This window comes from Sciurus vulgaris (genome assembly GCF_902686455.1).
Source record: "Sciurus vulgaris genome assembly, chromosome: 6".
Taxonomy (NCBI): domain Eukaryota; kingdom Metazoa; phylum Chordata; class Mammalia; order Rodentia; family Sciuridae; genus Sciurus; species Sciurus vulgaris.
Window position 1 is genome coordinate 105,290,118 of NC_136466.1, and position 19,199 is coordinate 105,309,316.

The following is a 19,199-nucleotide window of genomic DNA, read 5'->3' on the forward strand; positions in this document are numbered from 1 at the left end:
GCCCCGCCCCGTCCTGGACCGGACTCACCACCAGCGGCGGCAACTGATGCAGGGCAGTGGACGCAGAGGGCGCTGCGGAGCCAGGATCTGCCTTCTCCGCGGCTTCCATGGGAGATGTGGATTTCAGGCTTCCCGCTGAGTGAAAGAATCGGCTCAAAACTGCTTGCCTCCCAGGGGCTGGGCCAGCTGCAGAAAGACTGCCCGATGCAGCCTTCCGTCGCGACATTGCAGGGCAGGCAGGGGAAGCCCGTCTACAGGGCCCGACCGGGAGCGCGAGCCCGCCGCCGCAGTTTCCCGGCGTCTGCGGGCGCGAGCACGCCGCGACCTCGCCGTGAGGCGGGGCCGGGGCGGGGCCTCGCCTGCACTAAAGAGGCCGAGGGGGCGGGGTGGCCACAGTTTCGCGCCAAACTCCAAACGGTGTTCGGGTGTAGCAGGCGAACTGGTAGGGATCACTGCTACTGTGATGGTTCGTCCGCTAAACTGCATCGTTGCGGTGTCCCAGAACATGGGCATCGGCAAGAATGGGGATCTGCCCTGGCCACCGCTCAGGTATCAGCCGGGCCGGAGGTGGGGGTATGGAGGCAGCACTCACTGACTTTAGTCTGGTCACCTGAGCGGGGACGCGCTGGGCGGACGGGCCGACGGGAGTCAGTTCCAAGGACAAGAGCATGTAGGCCCTTGGTGGCCTCCGCTGCAGCAGCACAAAACCAAACTGTTGATTTCCCACCAGATTCTGCTGCCCTGCCAAGGCCTTTGCTCTGCGGCGCCCTGGCCTAGGGCAAAGTCCCTCCTCTGGAGAACACTAACTAGAACGCGAAGTGCAATGTCTGTCGTGCGCATTAGAGTCTGAGCCCACCAGACAATGTTTTGAGTAACACTGTGTTTGTCTAACTTGCAGGAATGAATTCAAGTATTTCCAAAGAATGACCACGACCCCTTCAGTGGAAGGTAATAATGGGATTGTTCTAATGTATAATTTTTGTTGTAGGTGGACACAATACCTTTTTTTTATTTTTATGTGGTGCTAGGGATCGAACCCAGTGCCTCACGCGTGCTAGGCAAGCGCTCTACTACTGAACCACAACCTCAGCCTTATGGGATTTCTAAGTGGGATTCGACAAAGATTTTTCTTGAAGTTCTCCAATGTAAATGTTGTTTTTAATGAAAAGTTTCCTATGTTAATCTGGGATCATTCTCTTACTAGTAATCTGTATGAAGTTCCCAAGGTTCATTAGGTGTCCCTTTTTTAAAAAATTCAAAATTTTATACTGGGCACACGTAAAATTCAGGTATAGCAAAATTGGCAGCTGAATAGGGGCCTCCTCCTTAGAGGGTAGCACTCAGAATGGAGACCAAAGGAGGTCTTTGGAATAGCTGCTGGAAGAGATGATAAGACCTGAACAAGGGCAGTGGAGAAGAGAATGGCTACAGGATACTCAGCATCTGGTTATTTGTAATGTAAAGATGATGCACAAAGGCATCAATGATGAACTGTCAGCATTTCAGTTTGGGAGAGTCTGGGTGAGAATTAAGGAGTGGAGAGAGTGGTGTGCAGTTGTACTAAGGATGATTTTCAGTTATCTGTAAGGACATCCAGGACAATTACAATGAGGTTACACTGTGGGAGAGAAGAGGATAGCCAAAGAAAAGAATATGACAATGGAGGAATACCCTGCTTAAAATGTAAGAAATGTGTATATTTATGAGTATATGAGGAGGAATGGCAGAATAAATAAAGGAAAGTAAGTCAGAGAGAGCAGATGCTGCATAACAATAAGATATAAGGCCCTTGAATTTGGGAATAACATCACTGGTAAAGACAAGATGGCAAGAGCTGAAAGCCAAATGGACACAAATCCCTCTCAAGAATCCTTAAGTATGATATGGCAATGTTAATGTTCCTTTGATCCAAATGTCTTGATTCAAAGTTTTTTTTCCTCCTAAGAAGTTAAAACTGGAATCTTTATATATCAAGTTTTTACAAAAGTTTTGTCTGTGGAAGTATAAGGCTGAAAAGGGGTCTGGGGACATAGCTCAGTTGGTAGATTGCTTGCCTTACAAGCACAAGGCCCTGGGTTCAATCCCCAGCACCACCACAAAAAAAAAAAAAAAAGGCTGAAAAGGCTACAGGTACAACTTAACCTGTTTTAAGGCAAATTGAGAAGACTATTATGGAGCTATTTTTAAAACATGACAATGAAAATTACAAAGTACACAAATATGAATAGTATGATTATGTCCAACAATGATAACTACTTATTATATGCTGAGCATTGTACTGAGTGTAATCTTCTCAGCGATTGTAGAGATAGGCCCTATTCTAATCTCCAAGGAAAATAAGACGTAAGGAGTTACTACGATTGATGCCTGGTAGATGACAGGATGCATTCAATTACAACACTTTGAGAATATTTCCTCTTTACGACATTATACATAGTTGCAATTGATTATAACTAAATATTGGATACAAGTTGGGTAAAGCCAAAGGGAAAAATAATTACTACATTTAGATGAAGAGATAAATGTAAATTTGGTATATCTGTCTTAAGTTTTAATATTTTTAAAGCAAATCCAGTAGATGTCACTATGACAAACATGTATGTGTATATGACTAAAAATATATGTATAGTCCCAAAATAATTTATCCTGTGATTTTGCAGGTAAACAGAATCTGGTGATTATGGGTAGGAAGACCTGGTTCTCTATTCCTGAGAAGAATCGACCTTTAAAGGACAGAATTAATATAGTTCTCAGTAGAGATCTCAAGTAAGTACTATAACATAAAGTCACCACAGGAAAGTCTTGTCCCATTTCTTAAAATGGATATCAGTATATGCAAGATGAAATAGTATAAAATTAGCTATTAATAAAGCTACCTAATATCACAAAGATAATTGCAGAAAATGAATATGTAGTTACAGCACATGACAACTTATTCTGCTACTTAAGTAGCTAATGGATTTCACCACCTAAAATGTTATATTAAACATTAAATCTCACTATGGTAATAGATTTGCAAGTTCCCTTGAACCATTCAATAAATGCAAGTATCAGTTATACAGTGTAATCAATATCTTTTTTCTAATTCCACATAAAATCACAATATCCAGATTTTGGGATTTGCTAAAATTAAGCAGTTATCCCCTCTCCTCAGTTGACTTAACACCAAATGCAATAAGATGTGAATTTTGGGATGAACTAAAACTGGTTATAATCTTGTGCCCTGGTGTTCCTAGTTAACTGGAACACCCAACTATCTCTGCACTTGTGTTTGTTACCCAGGGTCTGAAGGTAAAATATTTCAGAGTATTGAAAGTGGTTCTAGGGATTGTCTGTAGAAGGGAGCATCTCTAACTGGTTTTTGCTAAAATAATTCTTGTCCTCTAGTCTAACAATGAAGTGGATAGTTCCTGATGCCAGAAATGCCCAGGGTGACTGGCAGGGTGTGGATGTATTGATAGACTACCTGGTGGCTTCCATGTCATTTACTCCACATATAATGTATCCTGATTTCTATTTTGGTTTTTTTTTTTGTTGTTGTTGACATTGATCCCAACCTACTAAAATAATCTTCCATACCTCATGCTTTTGTTTTGGTGGAGGTGTAACCCAAATTAAACTTAAGGGACAGTTTAGGATCAGCATGTTGCGTATTCTTCCTTAAACTAGTAATGTAGTTACCAAAAAGAATGCACTATCATAGGGTACTACTTGCTTGACAACAATGGTCATAATATTCCTTTCCTGTGTGTGTCACTTAGGATCCAACCTATATGGAACTAATTTTTTTTTTTTTTTTTTTTTTTTTGAGACAGGGTCTTGCTATGTTAGAGGCCAGCCTTGGGCATGGCAATCCTTGGGAGCCCTGAGTCTTGGGAGTCACTGGGATTACAGGCATACACCACTGCACCTTGGCTTTATTTCTATTTTTATTTTTTAAATTTTGAGATAGGGTCTCACTAAATTGCTAAGGCTGGCCTCGAACCTGTGATTCCTTCTGTCTCAACCTTTCAAGTCACTAGGAATTCAGCCACACCTAGCTTTATAAAAGAGTTTCATTGCAGGGAATTAACCTTTACAGTTGTGTGTGAGACCAAAACTCTTTGAGGCAGGAGGTAGGGAATAACAGGCTGAAATTCTTTAACCAGGACTAAGGCAGCACAGGTGAAATTCTAGGAAACTTCAGCTCTGCCCTAAAGCCTTTGAGTTGATGAATCAGGTCTACCCAGATTAAAGTCAAATAATTACAGATGTTATCTCATCTACAAAGTACCTCGGCAACACCACTTGGAATATTCTCTTAATAACCAGGAACTGTGGTCTAGTCAAGTTAGTAACACCCTGGGAAGGAAAAAACACTACACAGCTATAAGCTAACAGATTCAGACTCATAGATTTTCTCCCACATTCTTCCTAGAATGGCATAGGTAAAAAAAACTAAAGGGTGTTTGCATTGATTTCCTCTGGTTGATATGTGTCCTGCCATCAGCCTTCATCTTCATGCTGTTCTTTCTCCTGGTTGCTAGGATATTCTGATTATCTCTTTTGCTTGGTAGAAACCAAATTCAGAGTATATTGCCATTCCCGGAGATTTTTTAATAACATATTCTTGAATACTTTTCAAGTTTATTTATGACTGGCTTCAGCTAAAATAAATATAAAGAAATCTCAGTAGGGAAGATGTTCAGTTGAGCCAGCATTTCTTCTTAAATGATGAGTCTAATTTCTCTTTTATTACCCCCCTGCGGTGTATGTAATTGGGTTTGGCTACTTCTTATGTCTGTACATATAACATTCATTGGTGTATTTTACTTTTTTTTAGGACTGAGAAAATTTGAAGTTTTTATTATCAAGTATGCCAAAGAAATAGTAATACCAATTAGTAAAATATTTTACTAGGGTTCATTTTTTCGTTCATTCTCCTACTTCCCTACTTGTTAGCCAGTTCCACACATATTCTGCTGGGTCCTGCATGAAAAGGCAGAGTTTAACTCTCAGAAATCACTATTCATGCAAGTTTTTAAAGGTACTTAATTTTTTTACCTCCTCCCCAATCTAGGAAGAAATTGAATCCTCAGAGTAACCTTAAGGTTCAGTGCCGAACATACTTTTTGTGGTAACTAGTTAATGAGGTATGGGGGAAAGTGTTTTTCAATACTTTGTAGACAAGTTATGACTTTAAGAGAACCAAGAATGGGGAGGTGACTACTGATGGCGACTAGGTCTCTTTTCATTGTGAGATAGTGGTAGTTGAACAACTCTGAATATACTAAAATCACTGATTTTTACACTTTAAAAGGGTGAATTGTGTTATATGTGATTTATTTCACACAAAGCAGGTTTTTAAAATGTTTGGTACCAAAAATTAAGTAAAAGAGTTTTACTGCAATGCTATATCCTTGATACCATCTCTAGAAAATCCAAAATTTCTTCCATGATTTAAGATGTTGTAAATTGTCTTCAATTCATGAAAGTCATCTAAATTTTATGGATATATATTTATAAATATATATATACATTTTTTAATCTCAGTATCATATTCTTTTTAGTGATTACAACAGTCTCCTTAAAGCCTCTCTCTCAGACTCACACACTTAGCATAGCAAACACTGACAGACCTTGCTTCTCACATCTGCGCTGGTACCTAGTAACTTTGGGACCTTCAGCAGGTTATTAGTAAACTTTGCTAATAATTTCTTAAACTTCTTTACATACTAAACATGATTAATAATGACAATATTTAAGAATTCACTGAAATGTCATATGTAAAGTTTCTGCCTCCCAAGATACTCCACATATATCAGGAGCTAGCCCCCAACCCCATTAATAGCTTCTAGAAAATATTAACACAAACAGAATCACAGTGAACAAGTTCATGATCTCATTTTCATTTATTTAAATAACTTTATTTATTTATTTATTTATTTATTTATTTATGTGGTGCTAATGATTGAACCCAGTACCTCACATGTGCTAGGCAAGTACTCTACCACTGAACCACAACCCCAGTCCCTCATTTTTCATTTTACTATAACATTTTGTTCTTTTCATCGATTATGAGACAAAAATCTCATCCGATCTACATTACTCTTTTCCCCAACTCCAACTTCATTCTAAATTCCTTTTTTCTTTGACCTCAGGACTTTCTTCTGTTGTCCCACCCATTAGTATTTTAATCCTCACCACAGATTACATTCTTCTACCCTCAGCTTTGTCTAAGCTTTCTTGTGCTAAATAACTTTCCTATAATTCTCAATAGTATCTATGGTAGTCTGTGCTCTCTGTGCTTTCGCACATCTTTATCTTCTTTGACACCCAACTAAAGAGTCATCTTCACCCCAACCCAGATGATGCACTCCTTGTGGACTTCTGAAGTATCCTCTGTACATCTTCATTGTGTGTATTTTTCATATGCTGTGGCCACTGCTGAGATATTTGACTACCATCATGATCTTTTGGGTACCAGGACTACTGTTTTGTTTTGTTAATCTCTAGTCCCAGTATCTAACATATAGATACAGCAAAGTAGGAGTTCAGAACTCTTCAAAAGGAATGCTCCACAAGTTACTTATAGAAAGAGAATAATCCCGCATGGGACCAGTTCGTAACCTGGTTTTTTTCTCTCAATTATTTAAAGAAAATAAATTTCTGTAAACATCTGTAGTGGTCACATGAGGATGGATCATACTTGAACCATTTGTTAGTTGTTGGAAATCAGATTTTTAAGGGCTGAGTATAAATGGTCTCAAGTTGAATATTATTTCTCAATTCTGCATAAAATACCATTCTAGCCTAGGATTTTTGTTACTAAGTGATTTCCCAGCAGATCCCAGAGAATTTGATCTGCCATGCAGTTATCTTTCACATCAAGCACAGTGGGAAGGAATAAGGTCTTTATAGCAGCCTGGAGTAATCAGATAAGGCTGTTTGAGGCCAGAGAACGTGGGGCAGCAGGGTCATCTAATCTAGACCCCACCATCCTAATGTCTCAAGGACCTGGTATCTCAGGCACTTCTAGCCCATGGTCACCCATTGAAAATCTGTTGTAATGTCAGGTGCTGGAGTTGAACTACTAGACCCATCAATTCCTAGCTGTGTGATCATTGGTTACTTAACTCTGCAGCTTTAATCTCACCTGTAAAAAGGAATAATTGTACCTACATTAGATTGCTATTTATATTAAGTGGAATGCCTACTGTGTGCATATGTTACTTCATCTTCACAAGATTCTTGATCAGAAACAAAATACGAAGCATGCCCACAGATGTATTGACACAATACATATACTATCATGTACTAGCTCTCCCTTTTTGGGAAATCCAATCTGGATTGGTTTGAAAAAAATTATAAGGAAGAAATTAGCACTGAAACAAGACATGATATAAAATGTTTACTATCTGTTATTCACTATTCTTTTCTACAATGTATGCTGCAAAGGGGCTGACAGACTCAAACATTAGCTCAACTTTTTGCCTTTTCTTTTTTAGTCATCTAGGGGTCTGGTGTTAACTGTAAAACATTTCAGAACTATTAATTAGCAACATTTTGCAGAAGCATGCCTTTGCTATAACCTAAATCTAAAACCAATCCTTAATCAGGTTTTTGCTTTACAGACTCAGTACAAAGGAGTGAGTCTTCACAAATGAAGTCTTCACAAAATCATCATCCCTTTTCTTTGAGGTCCACACCAACCATTTATATTACCTTGGAAGTCATATTGCTATTACCCACCCACTTCCACTCTGGGCACTATCACTTCTGAGTTGTTGTAATCCCAGCAACTCAGAAGGCTGAGCAGAAGGATCACAAGTTCAAGGCCAAATCTGTGCAACTTAATGAGACGCTGTCTCAAAAAATTTAAAGAACAGTCCAGAAAGGTAGCTCAATGGTAAAGTGTTCCTGAGTTCAGTCCCTAGTATCAGTTTTTCTCATATGTCAGTTCCTAAATCACCATTATCCATTCTGCTCCATCTCCTATCATGTATCCTTACTTCATCATCTTCAGTTATTAAAACCACCATGACCGTTTTGGTCATCCTATACTTTATTAACTAGACTGTCTTCTCCAACTCTAAATCTTTGTCTTCTAAGTTCTCTCCTTGAACAGGCTAGTCCCACTCAGCCCCTATAACTGACCTCCCTTAGGAGATAGTTTATTTAACTTCACTCTGGTCTCCATTTCTTTTTCTAGCCTGAGTCAAAGTATGTTTTTGCTCTATCCTAACTCCTTTACAGATGACAGAGTAAAATAAGCAAAATAAATTTCAGGAGAAGAGGAAGGATGCAACCAAGAGAATGAATAATCTCCATTAGTTCTTGATTAATCATTGTTATAACCTCTAGTTCAAAGGCAGTTATATAATCTTTTTAAAGCACCAGCCTAAGACCTTGACACTGAATTGTAATTTCTGTTCTGTATCTAATTATTGTGAAAGCCTAGTTCTGCATGTTTCCTCATTTATAAAAGAAATTAGGCCCCCTCCTCCCTGCCAAAACAATAATTGGTTCTGGAAGTTGAGAGAGAGTGTTAGTTCACATAAACAGTGAATTATTGAACTTTTCCCCTTTGGAGTTTTTAATTATGTAAGTAACAACAAGCTCATTTTCAAAATAGTTCACCCGTTTCTGTTTTATTTGAAACATGAAAGTTCATTTCCCACTCCCCAAAGGTATTAGCAGTTTGAATATTACTCCAAACTTTTCTACATTCATTCTCTTTCCAATATTTTATCATGAAAATTTTCAAATATACAGAAAGAACTTTAAATAGCTATATACTGACCCCTTAGATTCTACCAATAACATTTTTTTGTACTGGCTTTATCACCTATCCATCTATTCAGTTTGTCTTGTTCATATTTGCATTTCAAAATTAATTACAGACATTAGTATATTTCCCCTTATATTCTTCATATACATATCATTAACTGGAATTTGGTATTTCTCTACAGTTGTTTTTTTTTTCCTTTTGAAGTAAATATTACAATAAGGCGCATAAGTCTTAAGTGTACATTTACTAAGTTTTGATAAACGTGTATACCTGTGTAACCCAGTCCCGATCAAAAATACGAATATTATAAGCCCCAGAAAATTGTCTCATGTCCCCTTCCAGTTCTTTACCCTACTGCTCTAAAGACTACTGTTGTGACTTTTTTCTGCCATCAGTATCAACATGTGGTTTTGACTTATGTGGACCCTAGATGTACATGTAGATTAGATATTGGTGGTAGGCCATATTGATGTCAAGTACTTGATTAAAAGGATTCATATTTATGATGATTTTCGTTTTATAATCAATGCTTTCTACAGATAATTTGACTAATATGGGTGGGTTTTACAAAAATTGTATGTAATTCTTTTACCTTCAGGGAACTTCCACAAGGAGCTCATTTTCTTGCCAACAGTCTGAACGATGCCTTAAAACTTGCTGAGCAGCCAGAATTAGCAAGTAAAGTAGACATGGTTTGGATAGTAGGAGGCAGTTCTGTTTATAAGGTAAGTAGAGTTATCTACAAACAAAAAGAAATGTTCCCTACTTTCTTTTAGTTCGCTTGACATTTGAAGGGAGGTTGGGAGGAAAGGCATAGCCCATTTTCTGAAACATTAAACCATGAGCATAAGAAGCAGTACATTATCCCTACTATAGGTTAGACATACTGTCATTCTGAATTACTTGATGTTTGTCCCTGAGATGTAAGCTAAATAAAAATGTGAAAGTAAAATTTCTCATCTGTACCTATTTTCTTTTTTTTTTAATTGACTAATAATTGTATTTATTTATTTATTGTGTACAACATGTTTTGAAATACTTTGTGGAATGGCTAAATCAAGCCAATTAGCATATATGTTACCTCACTTTTTGTGGTGAGAACACTTAAAATGACTCTTCAGCAGAAGTACAATAAAATATTGTTAATAACTATAGTCATCACGTTGTATGATAGACCTTTGGAGCTTATTCTTCCTAACTGAAATTTTGTGTTCCTTGAACAACATCTCCCGACATACCACTTTATTTTCAGTTCAAAATACTAGTTAATATTTCCAGCTTAAAAAGCATTCTAAATGTCTCCCCAAGATTTGCATTTGCACCGTACTAGGTTCTACCCCACCCCCAACCCCCATGCCCTAGATAATAGGCTATTATATACCTTTTCTTCCAGGATGAAAATCTCACTGAGGAAAGGGTAGGGTTCTAGTTGATATATGCTAACTAGATGTATATGAATTTGTTAAAAGCAGAAAGCTTTTCCTCAATAATTTTCATTTAATGTAAGAACTTAAGAGAAGTGGTTCCTGATTTCACATCAAAAGGGAAAATAGTGTGTTAAAGAGAAATATTCTATTTTCCTGATATAAAATGACTTCTAGCTTTAAAAAAAAAAAAATTGACACTAATAAATAGAATTTTTTGACTCTTAAAACACTATTGAGGGACTGAGGTTGTGGCTTAGTGGCAGAGTGCTTACCTAGCATATGTGAGGCACTGAGTTCAAGCCTCAGCAACACATTAATTAATTAATTAATAAAATAAAGGTATTATGCCCTTCTACAACTAGAAATATTTTAAAAACAAACAAACAAAAAAAAAAAACACTATTAAGCTGGGCATGGTGGTGCTGGCCTGTAATCTCAGCAGCTTAGGAGGCTGAGGCAAGAGGATCACGAGTTCAACACCAGCCTCAGCAATAGTGAGGCACTAAGCAACTCAGTGAGACCCTGTCTCTAAATAAAATACAAAAAAGAACTGGGGATGTGGTTCAGAGTTCAATCCTCAGTGCCCAAAAAAGAGAAAGAAAGAAAAAAACACTATTGAAAGAATAATATTTATAGAGAAAAAAAATCATTCCCTACCCTTTGGGGCTTATGGTAAAATATACATGGAAATTATTTGAGAAAGAAGGAGTATTCCAGGATCCTAGAAGAGACTGTTTTGTATGTTCCTGTTTCTACAATCTTCTTATTTTCCCCCATTTGTCATAAGGGCATTTTTCTTTAATCTTTATCCATCCCAGTATGAATCTCTTCTAGAAAACAAGTTCATTATTTTATTACCTATCACATTTTGAGTGATTCAATACCATATTCCCTTGAAAATGTACTTTTTAATAAACACTGTTAGTAGTTAAAAGCATTTATATAACATGATTTATTATAAGGAAGCAAAACTTTCAGGTGGTAGTTTTGCATTATTCACCTGCCTCACATCACAGCTGCTTATTGATCATTCAGGCTGATCGTCCCAAGCACCACATGAATCAAGTTTCATTAGAACACAACCCCACTCATTTGTTTAGTGTTGTCTGTAGTGGCCTCTACCTATAAAAGCAAAAAACCATATGATCCTCAAACCCTAAAATGTTTACTATCTGACTGTTCACAGAAAGTTTGCCTTATACCATCACCTTTGATATAGAACTTAAAATGCTGTGGTTGGTTATTCATGCTCAATTTTTCTGATTTTTTTTTTTTTTTTTTTTGTACAGTAAGAATTACTAGGGGCTGCGGATGTAGCTCAGTAGTAGAACGCCTACCTAGCATGCTTGAGGCCTTGAGTTCAATCCCTAGCACCACACAAAAGAGCATAGAATATTTATTTGTAGCAAAGATAATAAATGGTTTAATATAAACTTAAATATTTAAGAATAATACTCATAGAATTTTACATATGTATATATGCATAAAAAATATATTTCTCTTTTCCCTATGCATGTTTAAGGATCAAGAATTATTGCAAAACAAAACACAAAAAAAGTTATTGCTTTGGTGGGTCTGTAATTTGGATTCATACTTTCTATTAAATTTTTTAAGATATTTGTTTCAGAGCAGTTTTTTCCTGTAGAAATTGTCAATAAGAACCATAGACAGTAGTTAGAAAAATCATTAACAAAAAAGGCTACAGTTGTTAGCAATAAGAGGCAGATTAAATTACTGCATTATAAGTATACTGAGTATGCCCTTGGTGTTCAGTAGTCAAGATCTAATGAAACTATACTGTCTTGTGTGTATATACATATGTAAGTTTTTCTTTGGAAAGTAACTTGATAATTTTGGATTAATGCCTCTTTTTTTTTGGTGGCCCTGGGCCTTGCATACTCAGATTAACTCTTAAAACAACAACCAAAGGAAAATAACCAAACTGCCTAAATTAAAAAGTAGTTCTCATAAGCAAACTGGAGACCAAAGTATAATAATTATTGATAATGATTAGTGCCATTCTTAAAGTAACTAAGGTATACTTTATAGGACTCCAGATTTAAGAATAGGTTATTTACATAGTATACTTTGGCAGTAATAAACAAGTTCTTTAATGCCTAGGATAAACATAACTAATTAAACAAAAATCTTAGAGTTTCTATGTCTTATGATACAGATTAAGGAAATTGATGTCTTTTTTGTTTTGTTTCAAAGGAAGCCATGAATCAACCAGGTCATATTAAACTGTTTGTGACAAGGATCATGCAGGAATTTGAAAGTGACACATTTTTTCCAGAAATTGATTTGGAGAAATATAAACTTCTTCCAGAGTAAGTATAAAGGTCTTACTAAAGCACTTTTAGACTTTCTACTTAAGAATTATAGGCAAGCGCATTTTTCTTTTTCAGATTGAGTTCAGGGTAGCAGTGTGTTTTGTAGAAAGATGCTATCGGAATTTTTGGAAATCTGCTTCAGTATACTTGGGAATGCTTAGGTTTTAATGATATCATTAAAATCTAGAACTAGAGTATTCAATTCATCCTAGCAGAATCAGGCATGTCTTAGACACTGGGGAAATAGTGTTGACTAGGCCTGATAATATTGCTGCCTCCTGGAGATTACGCTCTTTCTAGTTGCGGGGAGTGACAAGTGACAGGCATCATCAAAAGAAGTGTTGCATAGAGAACTGAAACATTGGGATATGGTAGTCAGGGAGTAGTCTAAGAAATCCTCTCAGAAGAGTGACATCTATGCTGAGATCTAAATGTGAAGAAGCCAGCTATGTAAGAGCAAGAAGAGGATTCCAGGAACCAGAGATAGCAGGGCAGAGGCTGCAGCAGGAATGAGGTTGGGCTGTTCCCTGAGCCTGAAGGCCACTATGGCCAGTGTGAGCCAAGGGGAGGCCAAAGCGTGAGCAAAGGGGAGGTCTGAAAGGAGAGTGACATTGTTCTGGCTACTTTATGCGGAATGAACTGCAAGGGAAAAGAGTGAAGCAGGGAGGCCAGTTAGTAATTCAGATGAAGGATGAGGGAACTCAGATGAAGGTGGTAGCAGTGATAGAGATGGGGAGAAGTTACACTTGCTTTCCTGTGCAGGTGTGACTCCAGCACGAGGCTGCTTAATTTTGAAAGCTCACAACATTTTTAGTTTAAAAGCACTTTTTAGCTGTTGTCTATAAAGAGAAAAAGATGAATTATATCAACCTTTTTAAACCAGCTTTTAGCACATTCTTTCAAATATTCTCAGTTGTATCTAGTAATTATCCTTTGAGTGTGAGTTTGTTTTTGAAATGCCCCCTAAAGGAACAGTCAGAGCCAAGTCAATAAATGGATGGCCAAGCTTTAGAATAAGTCTATTACTCTACAGAGTAATAGTCGTGGATCAAATGAAGTGAGTGGTTTTTCTTGAGCTCTTAATTCTGAAGAAGACTGAAAATTATAAGATCTCTAAGCAGCTAAAGTACATGCTTTTGCTTAAGTCTACTTAGAAAAATCACATTTGGTAATTTCATATAAATTTTTGTAAAAATCAATTGTTTAACTTTGTCATACTTACATATTCTCTGCTTTGATTGCCAATTCTCACATTATATGAATATTGACCTCAGCTTTCCCTCATTTCATACCTTTTTCTTTGCTGCTAACAAGAATAGACTATTGGGTGAATCAACTTCATTTAAATACCTTTTCATTTCCAAGTTTTACTGCTCTCATTCAGAACTCTTTCCAAAAAATATAACCCTTGATAATTTAAATGGTATTTAAAACAAATACCATTTTGCCTCTCCAACTTTTAAAGAAAAAAAATGTAGCATCTTTACTGAAATCCCTTGCACATATCATAGTGTACAATTCACTAGTTTTAGTGTATTTACAGGGTTTTGCAACCATAACCACCCACAATCTCAAGTGACTGTAAATATGAGGGTTTTTTCTGAACTCTCAGTTCTGTTCCACTGATATATACATATATCTCTATGCCAGTACACAGATCCTAATTACTAACTTGTGAAATCAGGATGTGTAGTTTTTCCAACTTCGTTCTTTTTCAAGATTGCTTTAGCTCTTCTGGTCCTCTTGCATTTCCATATGAATTTTATGATCAGTTTTTATGTCAGTTTCTGCCAGAAAGCAAGTTGGGATTTTGATAGGTATTATCTGTAGATTACTCTTGAGAGTATTGCCATTTTAATATTAAGTCTTCCAGACCTTGAACCTGTGATGACTTTCCACTCATTTAGGTCCTTTTTAATTTGTCAATAAAATTTTTGGTGTATATATTGTACCTGTTTGTTAAATAACTATTTCATTCCTTTTATTTTCCTTTTATTTCCTGTTCATTGCTAGTGTTCAGAAATACAAGTGACTTTGGTTTATTAATCTGATATTCCACAACCTTGCCAAACTCAGTAGTTCTAATTGTTAATAGATTTCTAGGATTTTATTTATAAAGTATAATGGCATTTGTAAATAGAGATAGTTTAATTTCTAGTCTGAGTATTTTTTTTTTTATTTCTTTCCTAATTGCCCTGACTGGAGCCTCAGTACAGTGCTGACTGGAAGGTGAAAAGAGCAAATGTCCTAGAGGGTAATCATTCAGTCTTCCACCATAAAGTACGGTAGCTTTGGGTTTGTCACATACGTCCTTTATCAGATTGAGGAAGATCTCTTCTATTTCTATCTACTTCATCAAGTATTTTTATCATGAAGGGGCATCGGATTTTGCCATGTAACTTTCTAAGTCCGTTGAGATGATCGTGTGTTCTATGTCTTTTATTAATTAATAATTTAATATACTGTTAAAACAGTATATTCCATTAACTGATTTTCATGTTAAATTAATCTCACATTTCTGGGAAAAATTTCACTTGGTAATTGTATATAAGCCTTTTTTGAATGTTGATAGATTCAATTTGCTAGCATTTGTTGAGAATTTTGCATTTGTAATCAAAAGGGATATCGATCTTGTTTGTTACGTCTTCACCAGGATTTGGTGTCAGGATAATACTGACCTCAAAATGAGCTGGACAGTGCTCATTTCTCTGTTGTTTTTCAGAAGGATCTGAGAAGGATTGGTATTACTTCTTCTTTAAATGTCTTAGAAAAGTAGATTAAAATAGAACAAGGAAATGGCTCCACAATGGACATTCTAAACAAGGCTGTGAAACAAAATGAAAAACTCTTTCATTGCAGGTCCTCTGTCTATACTTTTGGGTCTGTACTAACATCACAACAGCCTCCTTAAACGTGGGGTATAGGGAATTCCTTAAAGGAAACATGGAGTAGAGAAAAAGGAACCTGGAAAGTAAATGTACTTTGTCCCTAAAGTCTGTAACGATGCCCAATTCTAGAGCTTTCTCTCCAAATATCTTTACATTAGAGAACTTATTGTTCCCTACTGCCCAGAAGTGAGTTTTGTTCATTTCCACCCACTTCCCCTTTCCACACAGTAATCCCTCAGTTTGGACCCCCATTACCTATCAGTAGTTCTTTTGTGTTTATATAGGTTTCATTTCAAACACACTCTTTAATTAACAGCGTACTTTTTGGTTTAAAAAAAAAAAAAAAGGCAATAGTATAATGAAATAAAGATGAGAGAGAGAACTATTGTGAGATAAGAAGAGAATAAAATTAGAAAATAAGTAGAGCCACAAACGATAGAAGCCTAAGAGCAGAAGTTAATATTAACAAAATAAGGTGGTTTTACTTTGTGGCTGCCTTTTTTCCCATAGGTCATTTTCTGTGCAATTATTCTTTCAACCACACCATGCCAGCCTGTCTCTGAGGCTCTGTCCTCCTTCATCTTGGAAGAAATCTTTCTATCTCAGACTGTCACATGAGGCCCAACCAAACCAGCAGGGCCAAGTGTTTTATATCAGCAGTTTTCTATTTAATGAGCTCCAAACAGTCTTTTCCTTCTAGTTAACAACCTTCCATGTGACCACCTACTCAAAGATAAAGACCAGAAGGGGCCTTTAGAGTCTATAATTGTCTGTTTTCATTACCATAATGAAATACCTGAGGCAGGCTAACTTTAAAGAAAGGTTTATTTGGCTCACAGTTACAGAGATTCAAAGACTTGCTGCTGGCATCAGCTCAGTACTGGTGAGAACCTCATGGCAGATGGCATCACAAGGGCAAGGGCACACTTGGGAAGAAGAGATCACATCTCAGAATAAGAAGCCAGAGAGAAAATGGAGTCCTACAGTCCCTTCCAAGGGCATACTTCTAATTAACCTGAGTTCTTACCACCAGCCCCGCCTCCTTGTGAAAAGTCCACAGTCACCTCCCAATATCACCTCACTAAGGACCAAGCCTCCAACATTTGAACCCTTCAGGGACAAACCATATCCAAACTATAACAGAAGAGGTAATTGGCTTCAGAGCTGGCACGGGAATACCTTATAGGTGGAAGCAGATTTCAGATGAACTGATGTCTCCTCTTTCGACCCCACTTCTTCCTGACTGGCGTTATTTGTCCACAGTACTTTTATATCCCCTCCCTCCAACACCTATGCTTCCTGTAGAGTCTTGGTTTTATTTTAGCTGCAATTTGTTTTTTAAGGGTAACTTTCAGGAACTCTGTTTACCTCTTCGACCTTCCATTGAATCATCTCTGGTTGTTCTCGTGACACTTTGTCAGTTCGGATCTGATGTTGATCCTTACTCATTGGCTTTCTCAGTGCCTGAAGGTGCTAAAGGGGAGTCTGTGTGGATGGCTTCTAACAAATAGGTGGTGTTTCCAAATCCCGTCAGACTTGAACTCAGTGTCCAAATGTGAATCTCTGACAGAGTTTGCTCTTTAGAAAAGTTTGGAATTACGATTTGGAGGTGTAATTATGACTGTTATTAAAGTAGACCTAATATGTAGATATTAGAGAAAGAAAAATGAAACAAGCAGAATTAAATTCTAGTTTCACAAAGAAAGTTAACATTAGTACCATGGCTACTGATCATATTCAGCCAATAGTATAGTCATTTTTAAGTGTTATTATTCATGATTTTAGAAAGAACTTCTTAATGCTTTGCTTTTGTCTTATTAACTGACAATCTTGACACTTGAGAATTTCGCACAAAAAAAATATGTAAATGTACTCTTTATGACTCATTCCAGAGAAACGAAAATTATGGTTTAAAATTGGCCTAGAAAAACAATTTGTTTAAAAAAATAAAGAGGCTACTACTAAAACAGTGGGACAGCAACAGCTAAGGAAATGGTTGATAAATAGAAACATAGCTTCTTACTCTGAAATATAAATTATTTTAATTTTTCTTCTCCTCACATACTGTTATGCTATTGTCATTTACTGTCTATAATTTTTTATCGGAAGGCATAATCTCAATTAGTTAACAAATTCTTATTTTTACTGAGCAATGTTTCATATGTATTATGAGAGATTAAAAATTTTTCTTGTATTACCCTTGTCTAATAGAGGGACAAAACAAACCAGTAGTAATAGGTAGCATTTGTGGAAAACTTCCTATGTCAGGCATAGTGCTGAATTCTTTACCATAATGAAGACTTTTTATTGCCAGCCAGGCCTAGAGATGGGGTCACACAGCAAATCCAGGGACACTCACAGTGTGATTGGTTAAAGAAGCTGCTACTGACCCCCACTGGAACAAACTGGGGTTCAGCCTCCATGATACTAAGGAAGTGCACCAATATCTCAAGTGACATAAAAATGTTCAATAGGAGGCAGAATGGTCAGAGCAGTCTTCAGCTGACAACCTGGATTTCGAATGGGAGACTACAGGAAGTAGAGAGGCAAGTGAGAGGGAAGAAGAAAGATTGAATTCACCCTAATTCTAGCAAAACAATTGCAGTGTGCCACATATTGCGGAATTAAAGCCTTGTGATGCATGTCTGATGAGTAAATAGGAATTAAGAATCTGTCACCATGCCAGACACTTGACTTCAGTTTTGCTCTTAACAGCTACAGATTATATTTTATTGTCTTTTGCTTCCACAAGAAAATTTTTATTAGCTCTAAGACTTGCAAAGATTTCTTAGGAATTTGCATATTCCCTTGGTAATAGAAGAGAAAGATAACAAGAGAAACTGCTAAGGTGGTTAGTTTTTGAGAAAAGAATTAGGAATCAGAAGAAAAGGAGGAGAAATTACAACTTTAATTTTCTAAATTTATATATATAGCTTGCAGGGTTTTTTTCTTACTATTTGCTTATGTATTGTATTTGCCTGATGTTCACCTACCTTGACAGTAGCTTACCACTAAGAAGAAAAAGGAAAGAAAAAACTTGCTCTATGTACTGTCGATGCCTTTTGGCTGAGAGTTAGGGAAGCTATGTTTTTATGGGGTAATTATACATCTTTTTCTTTTACAGATACCCAGGTGTTCTTTCTGAGGTCCAGGAGGAGAAAGGCATTAAGTACAAATTTGAAGTGTATGAAAAAAATGATTAATGTGAAGACATTTTCTGATTTATTTCAAGTTATCCCTCCCTCTGAAAAATTATATATTTCTACCTTAGAATAAAAGACTTGTGTTAACTTTAGATCTATAAATAATGATTTTTGGTTTTTTTTTAAATACGTATTTTTTAGTTGTATGTGGACACGATACCTTTATTTTATTTTTATGTGGTGCTGAGGATCGAACCGAAGGCCTCACAAGTGCTAGGTGAGCATGCTATCACTGAGCCACAATCCCAGCCCTGGATAATGATTTCTAAGCATTGTGTTTTTATTCTCCATCCGTCTTACTAATACAATTTAGGAAGCATTTCTTGCTATAAGTGTTTCTCAGTGGCTCTCTCCCAAAGCCTAGTCTGAGTACCCATCACCTGCTTAGGGTAGCATATCTACAGAACAGCCCAAGACAGCTGTAGTCAATTTGTAGCATGAGCTGATCCCAGGGTCCATAGAGAGGAGCTAGTCAGATTAATCCAAAGGACAGAAATGGATTATAAACAGAAGAGCTAGAACTCACATTTTTTAAAGAAAATTAGATCAAGGTAAAAACTGATTTATTCTTTTGCACT

General features: G+C 36.8%; 2 protein-coding genes across 5 annotated transcripts in view; one reads left to right on the forward strand and one right to left on the reverse strand.

Moving 5' to 3' along the window:
- Positions 1-226, reverse strand: part of MSH3 (mutS homolog 3) — a gene marked incomplete at its 5' end in the record, with an annotated part of 207,246 nt that extends 207,020 nt beyond the window's left edge. For 2 of the 3 annotated variants that reach the window (XM_079145548.1, XM_079145549.1), the window contains one exon: positions 29-226. In XM_079145548.1, coding sequence (XP_079001674.1) covers positions 29-226 — 198 coding nt within the window. The remainder of the gene's footprint in view (positions 1-28) is intronic. The other variant, XM_079145550.1, reaches the window with a different exon arrangement.
- Positions 26-18,713, forward strand: DHFR (dihydrofolate reductase). 2 transcript variants are annotated; one of them, XM_079145572.1, is made up of 6 exons: positions 26-134; positions 899-948; positions 2,661-2,766; positions 9,369-9,495; positions 12,412-12,527; positions 18,543-18,713. In XM_079145572.1, the coding sequence occupies exons 1-6, from the start codon at positions 115-117 to the stop codon at positions 18,619-18,621; spliced, it is 498 nt and encodes a 165-aa protein (XP_079001698.1). In that variant the 5' UTR covers positions 26-114; the 3' UTR covers positions 18,622-18,713. The 2 variants fall into 2 exon arrangements, with proteins under 2 accessions (XP_079001698.1, XP_079001699.1); XM_079145573.1 differs by lacking the exon at positions 26-134 and adding an exon at positions 415-549.
- Positions 18,714-19,199: the final 486 nt, after the last annotated feature.